General features: G+C 44.1%; 2 protein-coding genes across 3 annotated transcripts; one reads left to right on the top strand and one right to left on the bottom strand.

The window, feature by feature from the left end:
* Window positions 1-1,871: 1,871 nt before the first annotated feature.
* Window positions 1,872-7,051, bottom strand: zmynd19 (zinc finger, MYND-type containing 19). 2 transcript variants are annotated; one of them, XM_028973844.1, is made up of 6 exons: window positions 6,809-7,051; window positions 5,008-5,067; window positions 4,800-4,906; window positions 4,563-4,703; window positions 3,684-3,864; window positions 1,872-3,570 (listed from the first exon to the last, which is right to left on the bottom strand). In XM_028973844.1, the coding sequence occupies exons 1-6, from the start codon at window positions 6,857-6,859 to the stop codon at window positions 3,427-3,429; spliced, it is 684 nt and encodes a 227-aa protein (XP_028829677.1). In that variant the 5' UTR covers window positions 6,860-7,051; the 3' UTR covers window positions 1,872-3,426. The 2 variants fall into 2 exon arrangements, with proteins under 2 accessions (XP_028829677.1, XP_028829678.1); XM_028973845.1 differs by lacking the exon at window positions 6,809-7,051 and adding an exon at window positions 6,302-6,441.
* Window positions 7,052-8,342: 1,291 nt separating this feature from the next.
* bspry (B-box and SPRY domain containing) lies at window positions 8,343-13,070 on the top strand. Its single transcript, XM_028974005.1, is given in 7 exon segments — window positions 8,343-8,706; window positions 9,527-9,625; window positions 9,933-10,145; window positions 10,148-10,168; window positions 10,939-10,964; window positions 11,072-11,196; window positions 12,171-13,070. Coding segments are annotated over 7 exon segments (1,275 nt in total). The 5' UTR covers window positions 8,343-8,451; the 3' UTR covers window positions 12,707-13,070.
* The last annotated feature ends 3,812 nt before the right edge of the window (window positions 13,071-16,882 follow it).

The following is a 16,882-nucleotide window of genomic DNA, read 5'->3' on the forward strand; positions in this document are numbered from 1 at the left end:
ACCGCAACAGCAACGGCTGTCGTGCTGCCGGTCGCTGTTTCTTTTTTTTTTGTTTTCCCAGGAAGCGCCAGGCGGCATTTAAAAGTCGGCAAATGTTTTACTCGTTTATTCACAGACTTTTTTTTTCTTTCATTTTTTATAATCGCCGTGATGCTGAGCGAAACGGCACCCCGACGCCTCGAGTGATGCAGGGAAATTCGCACCAAAATCTTGTTCGTCTCAACGATGAAACGATAACTACGCGTTTTTCAGTCAGAAGTTCGCGTATTTGCATTGATTATAACCGGAGTGTAAAATGGTTCTTTTTGGTTGTTTTAACTTTAAAGAAAATAATTACATCCACACAGAAAGAGAACTTTTTTCTAAAGTATTAAAGCATAAAATCATGAGCTAAAACCCATCCCCAGTCCGCGAGAAACACTGTTTATCTGCTAAAAAAAAAAAAAAACGAAGCAATGCCTTTTATTATTTATAAATTACAGAAACAATATATACATATATACACACATACACACTACTCACAATAAGTTGGGGATATTGCGAGAGACTTAGTGGATGCCGTACGTACGGTGTTTGTTTCACTTCAGACATTTTTGAGAGAGGGAGGCCAATTGTATTGGGGTGATAGACACACCTCATTTTCTGTTTTCCATGTAATAAGGGTGTGCCTAATATTGGGGCCAATACCAAGAGCCAACCTTTCTCAATGTAGCATCGATTTCAACATTCTGTGGGTATAAAAAGCTGGTATTGTCAATAAGTAATTCCAAGTTCATCATTAAAACAGCCACGAACACACAACGTCACTTAACGGACGAGCAGCGTCACCTGGCCGTGGCGCGCCTTCAGGTCGGTGGCAGGCAGTCAGACGTTGCTCGTGAACTTGGTGTGTAATCTGCAGACTTGCATCATAGACACGGAACTACTGGCAGAGTTCATGACAGACCGCATTGATCACCTAAGGACCTATGCAGTCAGACATCGTTGTGCAACTGCCACACAGCTGCAGGCCCGTTTACGAGATGCGAGGGTTACTAGGGTTTCCAGACAAACCATTCGCAACCGGAGGACTCCACCACTTTGGCTTGAACGCCAGATGAGCGTACGTGAACGTTTTCAGTGGACACAAGACCATGTGACCTGGACAATGCAGCAGTGGTTGACCGTCCTGTTCACCAATAAGTCGGTGTTGCTGGAGAAGGCGAGGTGAGCGACACGCTGAGGTCAACGTGGTCCCCAGGATTTGCTTTGGTGGAGGAGGTGCAACAGTCTGGGCAGGCATCACCAGTCAGCAATCATAGAACCCATCATCATCCCTCAATTCCGCCAACACACCGCCAAATTTCAGTTAATGGATGGTAATGCTCCACCACATCGTGGCAGAATTGTCACAGCTCATCTTCAGGAAGTTGGAGTGGTATGGTATGGCCATCAATGTCCCCTGACCTGAACCCCATAGAGCACGTCTGGGACCAGTTGAAGCAGACTGAAGATCCCCCCCCTTGTGACCAAGCAGAACTGCATGTAGCACTTGTGGAATATTGGAACGCATTGCCTCAGAACATTATTATGAGGCTAGTGACAAGCATGAGACATTGCTGTAAAGCTGTCATTGTGGCAAATGGTGGAAACACCCGCTACTGACATTGTCAAGGCTATCCCTGTCTTTTGGGGGGTAATAAATATTAAACTAATGAAAAGTGTTTCTTCTCATACATAAGTAATATCAAAGGGAACTTTACTTATTTCATTAAAAAGCACTCATGTAAATAATTTCCCTAACTTATGAGTAGTGTGTGTATATACATATAAATGTCAAGTTTTACGTCAGATTGGAAACAAATTCAGACACACTTGTTTTTATTTTTTTCATTCAGTTTAACTTATTTTATTAATTTACTGTGATGAGAGGTCAGTCACTACCAACGTTATGCCCATTCACATATTTACGTAATTATTCTCATAGTATAATAGTCTTAAAAAAAATTCCCCAGACACCCCTCACATTTCTGACATTTCTCCCCCTAAAAGACAGATAAATGTGAGGATACTCAGTGCACAGTGCTTCACCCCATCTAGATAAATAAAAATACAAAAGAAACATGTCATTGCATGTATGGTCTGTGGATTACATGCTAACTCGTGGGTGTTTGTCTGGGTTGGACCGTTGTCACCCTAGACCCTACAGGAAGTCAGGCTTTGGGTGTATGTGCATGGATTTTACATAGAGGGGTGATCTGTGTAAAAAAAGATTTTAAGCCCTATGCTCACATTGACAAAAATATCCTGGAGCACAAGACAGACAAAAGAAAAAAAAAAATCCAAATAACAAATAAAAAAAAAATAATAATAAAAGGTACAAAAAAAATAACCTTAAATGAACATTAGAGCATTGTTTTTCAAGTTTTCCCCAGGACAATCCCTCAGATCTTTATGGGGGGCATTTCCCACAGCAGGACTTCTTGCTGCCTGGATAGCTTTATCCAAAAGAAGATGAGGGACATTCCTTTTGGACAGCGGACACTTTTCAAGAACTACTGCTGTGAGGCTTACCAATGGTGACGAGTATGTGTACTTATAAACCATTTCCTGTTCGAGAGGCTAACTGGGATAAAGAAGTGGTCAATTAACACTTTTGGAACATAAGAGCATAAGGAACAAGAAATGACAATGACAAAAGATACGCCCAGAATACAGAATATGCTCCGCCCACAGCACCCCCCCCCCCCATTAATGTAAAGAACCACACCCTCCCATTGTCACCACTTCATCCAAGTCTTTCAGTCATATGCATCAGAACACAATACTGATAGTGAAAGAGCACGCTCGTCCACTATGCTGAGGGCAAGTCAATGGCAGGGGGTGGCTTGGGTAATGCATGCCGGAGGTCCATAAGGGGGTGAAACAGTGAAGAGGTCCGTGTCCTGTAGTGTCAGTTGTACAGCAGGAAGTGCCTCAAAGCGTGGCCTTCGAGGGCAAGTGGGTGAGTAGGAGGGTAAAAGAAGTAAGGTAATGACAATACTTAATGCAGTCCATGGAACAAGAGGATAATAATCAGTGTGATTTCTTCTTCCTTCATACCCAAAACACACATCCATAGCAGCAGGTAGAGCTTTAAAGTTGCCCTTTTGATAGGAGAGAAAAAAAAAATACAACCCAAAAAAAAAAAGAAACAATTTCCCAATGTTCCCCTCATGACCTTCAGCAAGCCTGGGAATTATACAGTTCAGGAAAGTTTTTTTTTTTTTTTTTTTTTTTTCTTTCCCCTCTCTCTCATAAATTGGCCAAACCTACTTACCAAAATTCACCCTCAGACCCCAGCCACGTGTCCAACAGCAGAGAATTTTCCTTCTTGCACTTTAATTCACAAGTCTTACCCCACAGCCCCCCTGTGCCCATCCTCAACATGACTGTAGGCTTCCAGGATCATCGCTCTGGTTCAGACTCCAGGGCCAGGACCCTCTTGCGCTCACGACACTGCTTCTTGTGGGCGGGCCAGTCTCTCTGCTGACACTGAGATCCGCAGTAACGTGCTACCTGGCAGCGGCCACAGATGTTGAATTCTCTTAGCTGTGGGAAAGAAAATAAATTGTTATTTCCAAAGCATTCAAAGATCAGAATTACAGATGAATTAATTCATTTGCCATGTATGGAGAAAAATTAAATACGTTTCAGCAACTTACTCTTTTTTCAATCAATGAGCAGGGTGGGTAGTGACACTCGTAGTATGTGCAGGAGCACTCCTCCTCCTCCACCAGCTCTCCGTTGGCATTGTAGTAGCGGGTGCGGCTCAGCTCAAGATACTGCTCCTCCACTGGGTCAGCTGGGACCTGTTGGATAGCAAGCCAGTACAACGACTGCTCTCTGGGGGGAAAAAAAAAAAAAAAAAAGCAGATGTCAATCAAAGAGTCATAAAATCAGAAGAATGAAGCAGCATCTCTTGGGAAGCTCATCAGCGAACAAGCACCAGTAGGTAGGCATTAGCTATGGTTAATGCAATCCAAATAAAAAGAAAACTATGAAAATGAAGTGCTGCATGTAAGCTCACACTTTAAAGTGAAGTGATTGCAGCACAGCACACGGTGCACACAGTGAAATTTGTCCTCTGCATTTATCCCATCACCCTGAGTGAGCAGTGGGCAGCCATGACAGGCGCCCGGAGAGCAGTGTGTGGGGACGGTGCTTTGCTCAGTGGCACCTTGGCGGATCGGGATTCGAACCGGCAACCTTCTGATAACAGGGCCGCTTCCTTAACCGCTAGGCCACCACTACCCCCCAAAAAACATGGAGCGCTTCACGGAATTGCAAAGTTGTTACAAAGTAACACTTTGTTAGTAGCCTAGTGGGTAACACTTGCCTATGAACCAGAAGACTAGAGAGTCACAGGTTCAAATCCCACTTACTACTGTTGTGTCCCTGAGCAAGACACTTAACCCTAAGTTGCTCCAGGGAGACTGTCCCTGCAAGTACAGATTGTAAGACGCTCTGGATAAGAGCGTCTGATAAATGCCATAAATGTAAATGTTGTTACTTGCTTAGCTTTATTACTGAAATCATGTTACCTTTGTTTGCTGGACAGCTCCTCTGGTTTGGGACTCCAGCCCACAGGGACGAGGCGCAGGTTGTCTAGGCGGTTATCCACAGTAACGGAGTTTATATGGACTACTTGGAAGCTTGGCGCGATACCCCCTCTGTGCTTTTCCCTGAAGAAGCAGACAATCAAATTCAGACCCTTCACTCTTTTGGCACATTGCATTTGGACCAAAAAGAGTTTCACTTTATTAAAACATATGACTCACCAAAGAAGTTCATGTAGTGGCCGGCCTGCCCAGCGGCCTTTTCCAATGTCAAAGGCATAAGCATAGATCTTCGCCCCATTTCCATCAGCATCTACCTCCATGCGAGCCTGCAGTGTCAACCAATAAACGCTTGTTTGTAATATTAATGCCTCGATGCCTAAAGGCACTGACAAAACAGAACAAAATTACAAACTGAGGACTACTTTACCTCAAAAGCATAATTTTCCACCAGTGGTATGTCCTGTTCATCTATGAGTGTGTACTTTGTCTGCGAAAGGGAGGAAAGACATAATCATCACACAGTGTAACAGGGAAAATCGTTACAGTTTCAGGAATACGTCCAGAACACACATCAGCTCTCCCATCATGCTACATTCCTGGTCCTCCGCTCCTGACGACACTATACTAAACTCCCATGAATTTTATCTGGCCGCGAAGTTCTCACAGTCAGCAATTGCAAAATAGTACAGAAAGTATTGCTGCTAATAAAAATACATTTACAGCCGAGGCCTGTTGAGCAGTAGTCAATCGTTTTTCCATGCTGCATAGCCATTAGAAGAAACAACGTGAACAACTACCCCAATACTGTTCAGTTCACCAGCTGGCCAAAGAGTACAACACATTGCACTTAAGCCTGTACAAATAAGAAAATGGCATGCGGACTTTATCGTTATTAATATTTTTGCCACAGCAGTTAATACAGACGAAGAAGCCCAGAAGAATTCCATGATATATATGAACACTATGTAGAATAAAAGTTAATATTGCAAAAAGTTACTGAAAAGTATCGATATATCGACCATTACCATGTGACACCCGATGGGAACAACGTCATGTGGTTAAGTAGTGTGTTATAATATGTGACATTGCCATGGTTTAATTTTTTTACTTGGGACAGTGGATAAGGATGTGAAGTTGAAGTTAAACTTTGTCATTTCAGCTATATATACACACGTGTTGGACAGCACATGATGAAACGAAATAACGTTTCTCTGGAACCTGGTGCTACATGTAACATTTGGACGATTAGATTAAGTTACACACTCACACAAAGTGCACATGTGTGACACCGACAAACTGGGCTACATAAAGCGCAAACAGGGGACAGAGGCCGTGCAAGATCAACTTGTCCCTGACAGTTCAGGTGTCTGATGGCCTGTCAGAGTCTGGCAGTGAGTGCCTTTTTCCGGATGGTAGGGAAGTATCAGTATATAAAAAACACACACAACCTCACGCCACTCAAAGAATTAAAGTAAAAATGTTAAAAAAAAAAAAAAAAAAAACCTTCAGCTGCTTGCTAACACATCTGGACGTCAATATCCCAGAAATTCCTGTACACTCCGGCACCCGTAGCAAACCGACAAAGTGCGCTTCGTCAGCGCGGTCCCCGCGCTAGCACATGCGGCTAAAAGGTACAATCAGGCGCCGATAAGTTACAACCAGGTGCAAATGCTTAAAGGGACCACATCTCCGTCCAAATCTCTCCTCCGGGGAAACGCCACCTCGGCCGCTCGCTGGCGGTGATGGTCGCGGACATGCCGGTTTTCGAGTCACGTTGCAAACAGTTCCTGGTTCACGGGGGATTCGACTCTTCTGGGCTGTGCGACTAGCGGAGAGGCGTCGATCCCGCCGCCGTTCGCTTTTAACGCGACCTGTAGCTAAACACGACGCCGGGTGCCACCATTTAAAACCACAAAAAAAAAAACACACACAATAAGCGTGCAAACTGTGCAGGCGCTAACGGGCGGCAACAGAAGCCCGGCCGGACGATGATGTGCGGCTAACTGGCTAGCGGGCTAACGGGGCCGGCGCGGCTAGTAGGCGGCTTCGTGCTACCACACCGACTCGGGCGAGCCGACCCGGGCGCCGCCGGCCGAATCGCGTGGCGCAGGCGGGACGCCGAGAAGCGGCGCAACTCGCCGCGCACGCCCGTCCAGCCCCATTTTGTAACTGGCTCTGCGATCCCCTCCCCTTCCCATCGCACATGGCAGCTCCAGGTTTCCGCTCACCTTCCCGGCCACACGGCCAAGTCGAACGATCCCGAGCTTGAAGTCCGACATTAGTAGCGCGAACAGGTGCGGAGCGGCCGAGGCGACGTAGACTTATATATATGTGTATATTTCCCCCAATCAACCAAGGGCAACCCGGACCCCGTGAGCTCCCAGCGAGTCGGCTTATCAGGGTCGGCCGCGTCCCTGCTCTCCACCACCCGCTTCCAACCCGCCGTGACACACCGCCGAGTGGCGCTGGAAAGCGAGCCAGCGTCGGGAGGCGGGCTCACACAAGTTTAACGCGTCGGCCAATCGCTGACACGGAGCGTGCGCCGATCGGCCAATCGCGTGCGCCGAGGTGTGACGTCGCAGCGTGACGCCGGTCAGGCCGGCCAATCGGAGGGCGCGGTTTCGCTGCGAGCCACAGGGTGCGTTCGAGTCGCGCGTCCGCTGCGATCTCAAGCATCGTGCACCTCCAGTCGTTTTTTTAACAGGGCCATTTCCTGGGAAAAAGTCAACCAATTATAGCCCGCAGCTGCTAAGAAGGGCCCTCGCAAGCTGAAGGAGCTCTAGCATAATCATTAAATCGCGCATAACAGAATACTTCAGTGTTGAGTCGGCAGTTTGAGTGTGTCTCCAGCCTTCCTTTCATATTTGCATATTTTAATCTTGACCAAACATCTTGACCAGCGCGAATCAGTGTCCGATTTAAAAGGGAATTATTCTCAGCAGAATATGCATCATTTCCCATGCGTCTGCAGGCGGTAGTAGCCCAGCGGGTAACACACTCGCCTATGAACCAGAAGACCCAGGTTCAAATCCCACTTACTATCATTGTGTCCATGAGCAAGACACTTAACCCTGAGTTGCTCCTGGGGAGGACTGTCCCTGTAACTACTGATTGTAAATCGCTCTGGATAAGGGCGTCTGGTAAATCTAAATGTTAAACATCTGTCCAAACAGGTGACGTCTTCACACGGATGGGCGGTTCATCCACAGTTCCGTGTGGCAGCAAGTCTGTTCAACATGACGGAAAACACGTGGAAAACAGTAAAAAAAAAAAAAGCACATCCATTCACACCTAATTGAACTGAACTGACTCCTGAAGTGACACCCGTTGGCCTGAGAAAATGTCCAACCTCGCTATGATTTATTTTTACATTTTAAGTGACGCTACCTTAGTTCATCTACAATTTATCTAATATCAGTGCTTTGCCTCCTGATACTGCGTGTAGTTTTGTCCGTACGTGTGCCCATGACACCGCTTTCATTTTGCACACTGCTCTGATATGTTAATAATAATAATAATAATAATACAATCAACAACATCATCCCCATCAACAACAACAACAGCAATAAAAACTTTAAATTATTATTGGCAGTGTGACAATGGGATTATTATTGCTGTGTTGATGTAAAAAGTAGGCACGGCGTGTGATGGCAGATGGCGGAGTTGCACATTAACAGGACGCTGGCGTGTGACCGATCCAGCTTCAAACGGCGCGCTGGGAAGCGAAACCCGGGACGAAACCCCGTTCATCCGGCCGGATAAACCCGATTTTCGACTCAACTTCCGCCCGCACCTGTGACACAGGTTGCCTGTTGCGCGCCTGAAGGCGCGGGGGAGCAGGTGGCCTGTTCACTTCGGCCGGAGCTGCGCCATGAGCGCGGACGGAAGCTTTGCTGGATTCGCGGCGGCGGGCGGGGACACGGACTCCCGCCTGGGACGCTCGGCACCTGCGGGGTCGACCTGGTCCGGTCCGGAGCGGCCCGCCGGCCGCTGCGGGGTCCACGGCCGCGACCTGGACCGGTTCTGTGGGTCCGAGGGGAAGCTCGTGTGCTCGCAGTGCGTCGCCGCAGGTGACTGTCGGGGTCATTCGGTCACGCAACTGGACAACAAAGCCACAGCCGTGAGGGTGAGTTGCTCCCCACCACACAAAAATACACACAAAGAAGTCAATACGGGTTAAACAATATATATATTGTGTGTGTGTGTGTGTGTGTGTATGTATGTATGTGTATATATATATATATATATATATATATACACACACACACACACACACACACACACACACACACACACACACACAATATATATATATAGTGTGTGTGTGTGTGTGTGTATATAGATATATTTGTGTGTATATGTATGTATGTGAATATGTGTGTGTGTGTGTGTATTTATTAGTTGTAAAATATTAGTTCTTCGTTTTTTGTATAGTGGAATATAGTGTACTAAACTAGTAGTGCAATTAAAACTAACAAATGAGATGTAATAACTCTAAACACGCACACATAAAAATATAATAAACATGTATTTAGTACTACTTCACAGTATTGTTTTAATGATTTATTTTACTGTGACTGTAACTTATGTATGCAGTTGGGATAATTATAGCACAGTAGTATGCGGGCTACTGCAGTGTAGTAAAAAAAATATATATATAAATGTGAAAGCAAAAGCCATCTGCACACATCTGATAATAAATATAATAATATTTGGAAAGTTTGCAAAACGTGCACCGGAGGGCGTGCCAGTTTGTTGTGCCACAAATCCTGGGATTGTATCCCAATAGGTAGCCGGTTGAATAAGAGGAAACTGGAATTCCAAGTTCTCAATTTACAAGCATTTCGTAACAAGAAACACATGCTTTGGATTAGTGCGAATGGTGGATGAATGGTGCCAACGTCTCTGGCCTCATATACAATAACATGGCTTGTCGCACCATGCAGAATCAGCTTGTGGACGTTTGTGAGAAGATACAGCTGCAGACATTGCGGATCGAGCGCTTTATCAGTCAGACCCTGGTCGCCAGGGAGAAAGCGTTGCAGGTGAGCACCCACCACCAACCGCTGGTGGTCTAAGCGCGGGGGTATACTTGGCAGATTTCCCGTCATTTAATAACCAGACAGTTAAATTGCATGTTGTCACCAGGGTTAAAGCAAGTAAAATTCAGCGATATGATCTGATCATTGAAACGTTTGTGAGGAATTTCATATGCAGATAATACATTTACTAATTCAGTTATGGCAATTTACTAGCAGTAATAGTTTATACATTTTTTTCAAAACATAGACACACCCCGGTTTGAGCTTATTTCCACACAGTGTGATTTGTGTGGTGCGTTTTTGTGGTTAGACGGAGGCCAGCAGCGCTCGGGAGCGTGTGGTGGCGCAGGTGAATGCCATCCGGGAGGCGCTGGAAGAGGAGGAGCAGCGCCTCCTCGAGGCCGTCCAGAGGGAGGAGGAGCGGGTGGAGCAATGCCTCCTCACCCAGAGGGCGCACTGGAACCAGGCGCTGGCCACTCTCACGCAGAAACGCAGCAGCCTGGTGCACACCCTCACACACACACACAGGACGACGCGGAGCTGGTGGTGAGACTGGGCTGAACACTCGCTAATCATCTTGCATCATTATGTAATAAATACAGGGACAAAAATGGAAAGATTTGAGTCTCTCTTGCTGTGATGGCAGCCTTTCACACTCTTGGCTTCGCTCAACCACCTTAATTAGACAACAAGGATAGTTCACCAACATTCCAACAGGTTTATGCTGAACACTTAATTTTTTTATCATTCACTCATGTTATGAACGGCTTTTGATGATGATGAAGATGACAACGAGGCAACATTCTCCTGCTACACAAAATACTAAGTATGTTTCTTTGCATTGGATTCTTCTTAGTCTCCATAACCTCCACTGGGTAGGTGCATATGCACGTTGCACTCGTAGAACATAAACAAAGCAACAGGCACTGCGTGAAGGGCGGCTGAAGGTTCGTTTTAGATGTGCTGGGGATGTACCAGACACCTGATGCCGAAGTGTTGCACGTTTTGATTTGAGGCCGACTTTGGGGATTTAATTTAGTGTAGCTGCACACTTTAAACTTGTATCAAATGACAATGTGGAACACAGTTTAAAAGCAGAAGGTCTGTCCAAAGCCAGAAGGTCCATGTGTTTACTGTATTAGTTTTAATGAGATTGACTAATGCGTTTTTTAAGGTTATTTATGTGATGTATTAGATGGGGATCTATAAGCACTGATGTAAACTACATGCCACTGTCAGTTAATTGAAACAATCTTAATGCTGGTTTTGATAATGGTGCTTGATGAGACTAATTCCTGATTTCTGTATTCTTACAGACCTCAATCCAGGAAATTTCTGACAGGTAAATAAAGAGCCGTGAAAGTGACGTCCACCAACACAAACTCATCTCTCTGTACAATGTAATATCTGTCTGCAGTTGTCCATTAATGTTATTCCTGTATTTATAAGAGTGGAAGAGGCAGAAGGTGTGGGGGAACCCTGTGACACAGAGCAGCTGACAATGAGCTCCGACTGCAGTGACAGCAGACTGATGCAGGGCCTCTGGGCCAGTGCCATTCTTCTGGGCCCATCAGGTCAGCATGCAGCTATTATACATGTAGTATTTGATCATAATGAATCATACAATATCATGCACAACTTCTTAGAAATCATAATTGTTATGTATGTTATATATCTTTTTCTGTGTGTGCTATTTAGCCTGAAACATTTCTGCTAAAAATTGGCATTAAGCAAATCAAGATATGGTGAAAAGGATTTATGACCAAAAAATAAAATTACACCAAAACCTGCAAAATGCATAAACACTGCTTACAGACTAACAAGGATATTAGAATTCTAAATTATTTAGACCAAGGAAATAAATTAAGATAAAAGTCAAGGCAACTGCAGCCTTTGCAACACCGGCAATCACTTTAGACATATATAAGGAACCAAAATATTAAATGATTTTACTCAACAATTAACAATGCATGACAGTGTACATCAATTAACAACATATTAACAATGTACAACCGGTTTGTCCAAATTAAATTACTTATATTGTTCAATCATATTTGCAAGTTAGAGCCAAACCATGCTCATGTACCCATTGACTAGCCAAGTTTATGATTACACAAGGACATATGTTGGAATTTTGTAGACTCTGTGTGTGTGTGTGGTTTCATCAGTTGTACTTGTAATTTAGGTCTAGGAATGTCCTTAGCTAGATTCAGTTCTGCATGGCCCCAAACGCCCAACAATGCAATACTGAAGATTTTTTTTTTGGGATGCAAATCAGTTTAAAGTCAATTGGAAAAAGGATGGCACCACAGAGATTTTTATTAATGATAGAGTGTGTTACTCTTTTAAAAAATTTAATAGTCCTGTATTTTGCTATGATAAACTGGTCACTGGTTTTCAGAAAATGTAGTCAATGTATAATGAATTAAAGGTGTGTTGCTTCTATAATTATATTATATTGAAAAAAAATACTGAAAATCAATTTTATTAAAGTTTTACTTTAGGACCTAATATGTGAATTTATTTGTCTTAACCTGCTCTTCCCCAGCTTATGGCCCAGCCAACCTGAGGTTTGATGAGCGTACGGTCAGCCCCATGCTCTCCCTGTCTGCTAACGAACGAACCATCACTTTCCTGCCTAAACGTTCACGTCGGGCGCCACCACCTGACCCGGCACGTTTTGACAGCTGGCCCAACGCCCTCTGCTCTCTGGCTATTTCCTCTGGGACCCACAGCTGGGTTCTGGATGTGGGGCAGAGCGCTGCCTTCAAAGTAGGCGTGTGTTTCGCCAGCATGGAACGCAAGGGGATGGGCAACTCTGCCCGTCTGGGATACAACGACCAGTCATGGGTGTTGTCGCACTATGAGGGGGAATATTCCTTTTGCCATGCAGGAAACAATGTTGCTTTACCACTGGCGCGCCGACCCAGTCGCGTGGGGTTTTTGCTCGACTGGTCCGCTCACACCCTCTTGTTCTTTGACCCAGACTCCAACTGTGTTCTCCATGTGCTCAGACACACCTTCCAGGCGCCGCTGTATCCTGCCTGTGCTCTGGCGGACCGCTGCATCACGCTGCTGCAATGAGCTGCGCACAATAGACAATATCTGTTAGATTAGATTCCCAATATGACCATGTCACTCAGGTCTACAGCATGATGCTTTCAGTGATCTTCTTACGCTGGTAGTGATCACAAAATTGCGTGAAATGATTTAATCTTTTTTTATGTCGTCACCATCACTCCTATACCTACGAACCCCATTCTAAAAACCACCAGCCAAATCAGCAATACTTCAGAGATAATTCGTTCAAAGCAGTGCCTTTTTTATTAAATGTCTGTTAAATTGTGTTTGTAGATTGTAACCATAATTTAAATTGAATTAATTGTTCATGCCATCTTATTGATTGTTCTTGTAATTTATTCTGCCTGAATATGATCTGTTTCAATTTTCTCATTATGAAAGTATCACTTATTTCATACACACACACAATTTTACAAAAGTGAGTACACACTTCACATTTTTGTAAATATTTTATTAGATAAGACTGAAGATAAGACACTTTGATGCAATGTAAAGTAGTCAGTGTACAGCTTGTATAAGAGTGTGAATTTGTGTCCCCTTAAAACAACAAAACCTGTAGTCATTAATGTCAAAACCACTGGCATCAAAAGTGAGTATACCCCTACACCCTGTGCCAATTTTCCCTGCCCAGTGTTATTTGACTCATTAGTGTTACAAATTATCATGGAAACTGTTGTTCATAAATGCCATAAATGTGGAAGCATGGTTTGGGGCTGCATGAGTGCTGAATATGGAGTAAGCAGATCCCCATCCCTTCCAAAACTGGGCCACAGGGCAGTATTCCAACATTATAATGACCCCAAACACACCTCTAAGATGACCACTGCTTTGCTAAAGAAACTGGGGATGACTGGCCAAACATGTCTCCTTTCTCAAATGGAAGATGGAGGTCTCTAACAGGGTCTCTAACATCCACCAACTCCATGTTGCCATCATGGAGGAGTGGAAGCCTTTCGAGCTCTAGGGAGCTCCATGCCCAAGGTAGCTAAGGCAGTGCTGGAAAACAATGGTGGCCACACAAAATATTGACACTTTGGACACAATTTGGACATTTTCTCTTAGGGCTGTTCTCAGTTTTGTTGGCAGCAGTTAATCACATGTATATTTGCATTTAGGGTGTCTGCCAATGCCATAATGGCATAAATGTAAATATTAGTTCGGTTTTGGTGGGATTGAGTTTTAGCAAATGTGAGGAAATTACCTCACAAAGTGACCTCGTTTATAAGGAGAAATAGTGGACTGAGGACTGATGCTAAATGATGGTTTGATGCTAAATATTCAAACCAGAAAATGGCCAGCCTAAGTAAATGTACTCCAGTAGTATCCAAAATCACCAAAGCATACACTAATTCTAAACACAATGCAAACAGTTCATACGGCAGAACAAACCAAGCTCCAGGAACAGCTTTATTAGACCAAACCCAAGAAAGGGCATGTAAAACAAAACGTGGTGTTGAATAAGGGTCATCTGACATCAGGACTTACCTGACTGACTTATTGAGTGATGGCCTCCAATTTGACTGAACACTTTGGATGACATACGTAACAGAAGTGGCTATAAAACATTTCACCAAAAATAGTTGATAGAGAGAAATAGCTGGACAAAATGAACTGAATTGAGAATTACTATTTAGTATTGCACTATTGCATTAAGAAACTGAAGTGCTCCTTTGTGGTGTCCCTTCATGACCCCTTTCCCCGAATTCCAGATCACGGCCTTAGGTCCAGAAGAATCCAGTAGGGGGCGCTCGAGACCGAACGTAGACTGGATCAACGCATAACCAGCCCATAAACATATAGACTGCTCAAATAAATAGGGGAACACCAAAATAAGACACCCTAGATATAACTGAATGAAATATTCTTATTAAATACCTTTTTCTTTACATCGTTGAATAGGCTGACAACAAAATCACACAAAAATTATCAACGGAAATCAAATTAACCAAATTAATCATGGCGGTCTGTATTTGGAGTCACACTCAAAATTCAAGTGGACTCAACATGCTGATCCTTTGGTGTAATGTCCTTAAAACCAGTCAAAATGAGGCTCAGTAGTGTGAATGGCTTCCATGTGCCTGTATGACCTCCCTACAATGCCTGGACGTGCTCCTGATGAGGTGGCAGATGGTCTCCTCCCAGACAGTCTGTGGTGTAATGTGGCATTGGTGTATGGAGCGAGACATTGTGTCCCAGATGTGCTCAATTGGATTCAGGTCTGGGGAACAGGCGGGCCACTCCATAGCATCAGTGCTGACACACTCCTGCCACATGAGGTCTAACACCAGCATATGGCCTCACAAGGCATCTAAGGATCTCATCTCGGTACCTAATGTTAGTCAGGAGGGCGGGACAGCTGTGTCCCCCCCCAAAGAAATGCCACCCCACACCATTACTGACCCACTGCCAAACCGGTCATGCTGGAGGATGTTGCAAGCAGCAGAACGTTCTCCACAGCTTCTCTAGACTCTTGCCACATGTGTCACACGTGGTCAAGTGTGAACCTACTTTTATCTGTGAAGAGCACATGGCGCCAGTGGCGAATTTGTTAAACTTGGTGTTCTCTGGCGAGTGCCAAACGTGCTGAACGGTGTTGGGCTGCACAACCCCCACCTGTGGACGCCTGGCCTGGCTCATACCACCCTCATGGAGTCTGTTTCTGACCGTTTGAGCAGACACATGCACATTTGTGACCTGCTGGAGGTCATTTTGCAGGGCTCTGCCAGCGCTTCTCCTGTTCCTCCTTGCACAAAGGCGGAGGTAGTGATCCTGCTGCTGGGTTCTTGCCCTCCTGGACAGTTTGATTTCAAAGAAGTGTGATTGACTTGGAGTTACATTGCATTTACATTTACAGCATTTATCAGACGCCCTTATCCAGAGCGACTTACAATCAGTAGTTACAGGGACAGTCTCCCTGGAGCAACTTAGGGTTAAGTGTCTTGCTCAGGGACACAATGGTAGTAAGTGGGATTCGAACCCGGGTCTTCTGGTTCACAGGCAACAACTTGTGTTGTTTAAGTGTTCCATTTATTTTTTGAGCAGTGTATATTCTTACTTTTCATTTCAACTAGAGAAACATTACATCTGTATCTCCACTGTACAAATATACACCACCTTTCCTCGCACATGTACAAAAAAGCTTGCACATACACTACTTTACAAGACAACCGTTCCCAGGTGCAATTTACATTGAATAGGGTGTTACGCCAGACAGGTAACAAGTAATGGTATGGCTAATGGTTCAGAATTTTGAGTGGACACAGACATCATCACTATATACAGATTTAAAACCTTCTGTGTATTTTATATACCTTAATATCTTAAACAGTTTTCCAGACTGTAAGCCGAATGAGAAATTAACTTCAGTATTGTGTGTGACGATACCATTGTGCTATTATTTAAATTAATAGCATGAATCAGTGCTTCCTCTCAAGTGGTTCCTGCCATTTTCCCAGGACGGAAGTCTCTGTGCCAATGGCGATGCTCTCTACATGGTTCTCATTATAATGTTACCTTGCACACACAGCATTCTTCTTCGCACAGTCGTTGCAAAAAGCTTTGAAAATAACACAAATATTGGTTTTCACAGAGTTTTTATATAGTTTTTATATGTGCAAGCTTTTTATGTACATGGGCGGGGAAAAGTAGTCTGTGCAAGGTTTTATATACATGTGCGAGGAAAACTAGCATATGTGCAAGCTTTTATGTACGTGTGAGGAAAAGTCAAGTATGTGCAAGCTTTTATGTACATGTGAGGAAAAGTCATGTATGTGCAAGCTTTTTATGTATATGTGTGTGGAAAAGTGCCGTATGTGCAAGTTTATCTTGATATATGGCCTAGTAGGGGCATTGTATTAAAACACGTCTTTGTAACACACCATTGCTATGTCTTCCTGCACAAGAATTTTTTGTTTCATGGAGAAAAACCCACCCACCTCTGCCTCTGGTTGGCTTATGAAGTTTAACTCAACATTAGCCAATCATCATCAATTATGGGATTGTCTCAGCATGCCAAAGAAAAAAATGCTGTTTTGCTCCTATGGCTGGTCAGTTGAAAACATCTTAATTACATGTTATGGTAACGGGGTTGTAAGGATAAAAACAGTAATTGGTTAAATTACCTGTTACTGAAAAATACTTCTTTCAAAGTAACACTGCATACCATAGTGCATAAACATA

This window comes from Denticeps clupeoides, chromosome 3, assembly GCF_900700375.1.
Source record: "Denticeps clupeoides chromosome 3, fDenClu1.1, whole genome shotgun sequence".
Classification (NCBI taxonomy): domain Eukaryota; kingdom Metazoa; phylum Chordata; class Actinopteri; order Clupeiformes; family Denticipitidae; genus Denticeps; species Denticeps clupeoides.